This window comes from Pogoniulus pusillus, chromosome 6 (assembly GCF_015220805.1).
Source record: "Pogoniulus pusillus isolate bPogPus1 chromosome 6, bPogPus1.pri, whole genome shotgun sequence".
NCBI classification, from domain to species: Eukaryota; Metazoa; Chordata; class Aves; order Piciformes; family Lybiidae; genus Pogoniulus; species Pogoniulus pusillus.
Window position 1 is genome coordinate 2,722,557 of NC_087269.1, and position 7,476 is coordinate 2,730,032.

Sequence of the window (7,476 nt, forward strand, 5' to 3'; positions counted from 1 at the left end):
GGCTAAAGGATCTACTCACAGAGGGCTGGGTATGTTTTTTGCAGCATGTGTGGATACACTGCCATATTTTTGTCTCCAGAAACAAGCTCCTGGCAGAGCACTTGCAGCAATTGCACAACCTGGATGGCTTCCAGCCTTGTACTTCATCTTATCAGTGCACCAGGGTATCTGATATTAACTCAGAAATTCAAGAGCTGCCCTGCCTGGCTGCCTAATTCATCTTCAAATACAGCAGAGAAGTTTTTTCTCCATTTGCTCCACTTTGCAATAAAAGTCACTTGTGTCCTGTCTCACAAGTTTAAGGTAAGCCTCCTGTTACCTACAGAGATGAGGTCAACATCATCAGTTATCATAAGGTGAAGGCATTATTTTATAGCCCTTTGATACAGGGGACCTGAGACTTGTCTTTAACTTATATCCCTCTCTTCAAGGCAGGCAAACTGATTTGGGAATCACCATGGACTGCACCCAGAAGGCAAAAATCAACTCTTTCTTTCTTCCTGCATCTTGAACATAGCCTCCAAAACAATGCTGGGTATCCACTTGGGCCCGGTTACAAACGCTGCAGGACTGACTGCCAAATCCAGACAGGAATCCTAGAGGCCCTGGCAGTGTATGGAAGCATAGAGTGAATTTATTTACAACAAAAGTGAAGCTCCACAGTACCCCAGTTTCTAACGTTGCTTTCTTCCACTCCAAGCACTCAGAAATTCACATTTGAATAATATTTTCCAGCTTCTCCTATTTCTTGGATGCCAAAGTCTTTCCTTTAACTGCTCAGGATATGCTGACTGCATTGTATCCAGATTCTACTTAATAAGACTCCTGCTGCTTACTCATGGCTCTAAGTATTCCTGTCCAGTCCACAGGTACCTTTAAATTTCAAAGCCCAGATGAAAAGACTGAACCTTTCCATGTTCCAAATCTGTATTTACTGACTTGACTGTTTGAAGTTTAGAGACTACAGAGTAACTGCAGCTCCCTGGGAAGGAACTCTAGATGTGGAGAGGGGAAAAGGTGAGCTTCTTCAGACAAACCACTTCTTACAGTTCCCTCCTCTCAGAGCTGAATAGTTGGCTTTGGAAAAAGCTTTTTAATCCCACACTTGGGATTCGGTTCTCTTCTGGAAATATGTTGCTATTTATTTCCATCGCCTTCAGCTGCCTCTTCCCTCCCTCCCCTTCTCCTGCTGCTGCAAAAGACACAGAGAAAAGTCAGACGATAATGACTTCTGGACCACCCAAACACAGCAACCACAGAAGATGGAGGAGACTAAAAAGAATTAATGACACTGGAGCACTCATTTGTGCATCCAGGTCCTCCACACCAGGTCCTCCCAGGTCATTCTTAACAGACTCCACGTGTGCCAAGTGACCTGCAAAGGTCTCCCAGCAGTTCTGCCATGCACCAACCATCTTCTGGGCAACACCTGGCAGCCTGGTTCATGACAACAATATCAGCTTTCCTCTTGATAAACATCTGGCTCAGTTCCCGACCTGCCCAGATTTCTCAGCTGAGTTTCTCTTCCTGCCCTGGTAAACCATTCCTGCCAGGCATGGTGCTGCCATCCCTATCCCTACTACAGGCAGAGGAAGTCAGGTAGGTCCATCTACTGCTTTTTCCCATTCTCTGCTGCAAGGATCTCGTTCTTGGGCTGACTCTGAAGAGCTCAGCTGGTGACAAACGGTTTATTGACCACGGAGGTCCTTTTCTTCTGCCAGATGATGAGAGTCACTTGGATGCATTTTTGCCTGGTGCATTTCAAAATATGAAGTCAGCCACTTTGCAAGAAACTGAGTGATGAATTCTTTTGCTCCCTGCCCCTGTCTCTAGAAGTATGAAATGATAATGTGATGAAGAGAAACAGCAAAGCCTGTATCTGCCAGTGATACACACCTTTCCAGGACTGAGAGTTGCCCCTCAACTCACCCCTGCCTTCCCTTACAGCAAGCAGCAATGACCTGCTTAATCTGAACCAGGAGAGCTCACATCAAACTCCAGAGCTGACATCCTGCTGCTAGCAGAAGTATGAACTGCCTGTGAGAGATGCAGGCGTGCTGAGGACTGCTGAAGTTACTGGGATACCACATCAGCCACGGTAAAAATGTGAAAACACAACAACCTGATTCAAAAAAGGGGCAGAGGAAAGTTGGGAACTGAGTGTAACCACGAGGAACTTTCTTCTTCTTACTCTGGTTAAAGGTGAAAGGACAAATCCAGGTTAGTTTGCACTTTACAGTGTGAAGAGCAGAGCATGGAGAGCAGGGCACAGTGTCCCAAAATGCCTGCCAGCACTTGCAAGAGGTGAGGAGGGGAAGGAAGCCTGGTTTGGATTGTGTGTTAAACATCCCAAGCCTTCTTCCCGTGGTCAGCAGGGGGGATTTAAGAGCACCAAAAATATATTTGCAGAAGAGAAAGAAAACATCCTCCCAGCACACTGAACACTGAGGTCTGATTGCACTGCCCTCACTCGTGGGTGTGGGATGATCTTCACAGTCTTGGATTCTCTCAGGAAACATTAATCTCCTTCTGTGCCTTTGTATTTCCATCAGTACCAACCCATGCCGTGCTGCACCAATGTGTGCTTTGCAGGCCTGAATACCTCCCACCGACATCTCTCATGTCCCTCACGGACAGTGAAGAGTCTTGTGCAGAAGCCCCAGCTCAGCAGCCTTGCCCAAGCTGATGCAGGAGCAGCTTGCTGGTGCTGCGGGCAGTTTTGACAAGTAAGGCTGCATCATTTGCTGGAGGCAGAGGGAAGAGCTGCCCAGGGCAGCCAGGCTGGGACAGCTACTGCTGCTTACACTGCTCACAGCCACACCGCAGGAGGGGAGATCTGGAAAGGGCACACGGCCCCAGACAGTGACACAGACTAATGAGAGGGGTTGTCACCCTGCTTGTCAGCTGCCTAGCCTGACCTTAACTGAGGTGAGCCCAGCAGGGAGTTCCAGCCTAGCTTCTGCCCCATGCACTCCCTGTACCAGGGCAGACGATGCTTTTCCTGGCTAAAAGCCACAGCCAAGCTCTTCTCTCTCACCTCCTGAGGCTCCTTCAGATAGAACCTGTTTGGCTCTCTCTGCCTGTCTGGTTTACAGAGCGAGCTGTGGCCTGATCCTGCTCCCCGAAGCACATAGCCATGGCTGAGCACCTCAGTGCCACACAGCTGCACCCTGTCCCCACCCCTCCTCTCAGCTGTGTTTGGAGCCGAGGCTAGAGTCAGCTCTGAGGCTTCTGAAAAATGTAAGACTCATGATTGCCTTTCTGCAAAGGAAAAACCTCTCCCTTGCACACAGACCCAGAACAACCTTCCCCTGCCTCTCCTCCATCCTCTCCTACGCACTCCAAGGAGCTGAACAGATGCTTTGAGAACCACTGAAGGACGAAGCAGCACTGACAGTGGACTGCAGCAAGTGAAAATGGAAAACGACAACAAGCTGTTCTTTGGTTTATACATTATTCACTATATTGTACTTGACCAGCCACTAAAGAGACCTGGAACTTCAAAAACAGCAACAGGAAATGCTTTCCAAACACTTGGTGTGCATCCCTATCCCCTGGGCCACTGCACTGAGTTCACCTAATTATTGACATAGATATGTGGCTAGCACAAAAACGCTTTAGCAGAGGTAACATCATCTCCAGGCAGCAAAAGCAATCCTGGAAGTGAATTCAAAGTGAAATCAAAAATTGACAACTCCAAGGAGGCACACATTAGGCAATGGCTTTTCAAAAGTGGGGTACAGCCTGCCTGCAGGAAGAGCGAAGCTGCGCTCCACCTCTTTTTAGCTGAGCTTATTTACATGGGGAAAAAGCTTTGCCTGCAGCAATATTTGCTCTGGTCTAGGGATAAACTGGTCGGCTTTGCCAGCACCTTCCTTTTGTTCCCAGTGATACAGAGAACAAGCACTGCTCCAAACAGAGGTGCGAGAGGGTCAAATGATTGTGTACGCTCACACAGAACATACACATGATGCAGCTCCCAAAGTGAGGAGTTCTCCTACACCGGTTCTATAGGCAGTCTGTGCATTATTGGTACCACCCCCTGGAGACATGCACTGCTCTGACACAGCCCCAGGTCTGGAAAAAGGTTCAGCAGGAAAGACTGAGCAGACAATATTGGTTTCAAGAGCCGAGGGTACAAATCACAAGGCATTATATTATGCTGGGGATCAGGAAACCATAGCGTGAAAGGTCCAATTGTCTGCTGTGTCAGTCAATGCCAGCGGCATCCCACAGAGCACAGGGCAGCTTTGGAACCGAGAGGAACCCCGGTGGCACAAACAATAGAGTGTGTTGACACCAGAGGGGTAAGCTTGCTCTGTAAGGCAGCGTCAGTATTTCACCCAGGCTGACCACCTAGCCACTTTACAGCAGTTTCTGCTAGGGAGATGATGGCTAAATCTAGAGAGAGATCTGGTTTTGAAGTGCAGAAATGGTACAGTCTGTGCCAGCAGATTCAGACCTCAGTGGAAGAGCACTGACTTCCTAAGTGACCACTACCTCAGGAATAACTCATGCTAACTTTTCACGTTACCCTCTAAACTCTCTTCTGCATACCGTGGAAGGAACACACAGCCTTAGCTGACAAGGTCTAAGTCAGCCTGCGTTAAAGGCTGCAACCTGCAAAGATCACCCCCTGCTTATAACCCAGCAGGGTACTGCCTTTTGGAGCCACATCCTGCACTCATCATTCCAACAAGACCAAACACTTCACTAGGCTGGCCCGTCCAGCACTTCCATCTTCAGAGCCACAGTTTCATAACACATCCACGCACCTTCATATGCTTTCCAGATCATTGGCATCCCTTTCACACCTCCCATTACTCGAGTCACATCCCATTAAACTAGAACAACAGCTAAATGATGATAACGCTGAGGGGAAAACACAACTGCTCGCAGGGTTACTTCTCAACGGCTACTCTCATCCTCCAAAAATCAAGCCACCACCAGCACGGTCACACTGACTTGAGCTGAGCAGGCTGTTGAGTTACAAGCCCACGGCAGCCTTTCTAGCAAAGCTACTGCTACCAACCAGAGCCTATCTGCTGAAGCAGGCGGAGGCAGGCAGCTGTCTGCCCTGCCGACACAGGCACACCGCGATCGGCTTCGAACAGCTTCTGCGTTCTCGGCTTCATTTCGCAGGGCATTTCTTTGCGGCAGTGCCCAGACAAGAGCGCTCGAGTCCCGCTCCAAACTTTGTTGAAGCTGCACCGTCGGACTCGGGGTCTCATCTGAGCAGCTTCTAGCGTCTTGCAACCGTGTTCCCCCGATTCTGTGCTTGACACCAGCTCTCTCTGGGGAGGCAAGGGGGAGTGAGATGTTTAAAGTTGGAAGCAAGGTTCCTTTCCCCCTGATACTTGGCAGCCGATGACAAACACTGCATTCTTGCTCTAGTTTCTCACTGAACCTGAATACCAAACTTGAGTTAAGGCCAGCCCTTTTCTTTGGTCCTCTCCTCGTGATGCCAGGCACCCTCCGGGACGGGGAATGCCTCTTCTGCTTTGATCCCTGTTATCCGAGAGGCGAGACCTCCAGGAGAGGCAGAGAACTCCAAGAGGGCACACCTCCATAGGGAGAGACCTCCAAGAGAAAGGAAGGAATTCCAAAAGAGATACCTCCGGGAGGAGACGCCTCCAGAAGGGGATCGCTCCTCTGTACCGCTGCCAGCAGCGCAGCCCGCAGGACGCGAGCGCTCTACCCAGGCGAAGCACACCAAGCCCTCCGAGGTGCCTGCGACGCGGCACTCACCCCGCGGCTCTCACCCCGCTGCTCCTCTCCACTCCGCACTCTTTCCTTACCCTGCCCGCAGGCTCCGCGCTGGATGGCGATGACCGGCGGCTGATGGAGTCGCTCTGCCCGGCGGCTGGCGGCCCGTAGCTGGCAGGGGCTGGCATAGGTGACGGCGTCGCTGCCGCAGACGGGCTCGGAACTGGAGCAGACGCAGTGCCCGACGCCCGCCCGCCTGCGAACGGTAGCGGAGGAGGCCACGCCGCTGCCCGGCGGCACCACGCACTGGAGCCCCTCACCGCAGGGCGGGCTGCCGCCGGGGCCGCCGCAGGGCTCACCCTCCTCTGCCCCACAGACTCGACAGCAACCGCAGGCGTCCAGCACGGCCCCGCCGGGGCAGGAAGCGGGCACCGGCGGGCACCGGGACCGGTCGCAACGTTCGGGGCAGGCAGGTGACGGGACGGCGGCGGCGGGCAGCAGCAGCACCAGTGCCGCCAGCGGCAGGCTCCAGACCCACAGCGGCATGGCGGCAGTGAGCAGAAGGGTAGGCGTAGGGCGGTGAGCCCGGCCGGTCGAGCGGGCGGCTTTAAACGGCGGCTCGGGGCGGAGGGGGAGGGCGGTGCGGCTGGGCGGGGCCGGGGCGGTGGAGGGCCCAGCCCCCTCCCCCCCGCCCGTAACCCTCTCTCCCTTCCCGCCTCACCAGGACCGTAACACGGACCCCCCGAACCGTGATCACCCATCCCGCCTTCCCCAGCACCGTAACATGGACCCCTCCGAACCGTGATCACCCATCCCGCCTTCCCCAGCACCGTAACATGGACCCCCCGAACCGTGATCACCCATCCCACCTTCCCCAGCACCGTAACACGGACCCCCCGAACCGTGATCACCCATCCCGCCTTCCCCAGGACCGTAACATGGACCCCTCCGAACCGTGATCACCCATCCCGCCTTCCCCAGCACCGTAACATGGACCCCCCGAACCGTGATCACCCATCCCGCCTTCCCCAGCACCGTAACATGGACCCCCCGAACCGTGATCACCCATCCCACCTTCCCCAGCACCGTAACACGGACCCCCCGAACCGTGATCACCCATCCCGCCTTCCCCAGCACCGTAACATGGACCCCCCGAACCGTGATCACCCATCCCGCCTTCCCCAGCACCGTAACACGGACCCCCCGAACCGTGATCACCCATCCCGCCTTCCCCAGCACCGTAACATGGACCCCCCGAACCGTGATCACCCATCCCACCTTCCCCAGCACCGTAACACGGACCCCCCGAACCGTGATCACCCATCCCGCCTTCCCCAGCACCGTAACACGGACCCCGCCGAGCTGTAAGCCTCTTTCTCGCTTCTCCCGGGCCCGTGACACTCCTCCCCCGCCTGCCCCGGGCCCGTAACCCCCTTTCACTCACCGACCCACTCCACCAGTCTTTTCGGGAGCAAACTCTCAGGGTCCGTCACCGAGCTGGAGCGCTGGAACTTGGCAGCGGCCAGGCGCGGCCGCGCCGCATCAGCTGAAAGGCTGCTAACGGGATGCTGCCGGCCGCGAGGAGGGGGTCCGCGCTCTTCCCCGCTTCAGGAAGGACTGCAAACACAAGCTCCAGTTGTGGTCGATTGCATTTCTAACCGATAAGGAGGTGGGCGGAAGAGCAGGTGTGGAGGGCAGGCGCTGGAATGAGCTGCCCAGGGAAGTGGTGAAACACTCACCCTGGCTGTGGTTAAGGGTCGTTTGGAGGTG

The 7,476-nt window shown here is 54.0% G+C and overlaps 1 protein-coding gene across 2 annotated transcripts in view; it reads right to left on the minus strand.

Moving 5' to 3' along the window:
* HTRA1 (HtrA serine peptidase 1) overlaps window positions 1-6,252 on the minus strand; it is a 41,443-nt gene extending 35,191 nt beyond the window's left edge. For both annotated transcript variants that reach the window (XM_064144220.1, XM_064144219.1), the window contains exon 1: window positions 5,799-6,252. In XM_064144220.1, coding sequence (XP_064000290.1) covers window positions 5,799-6,252 — 454 coding nt within the window. The remainder of the gene's footprint in view (window positions 1-5,798) is intronic.
* Between the last annotated feature and the right edge of the window lie 1,224 nt (window positions 6,253-7,476).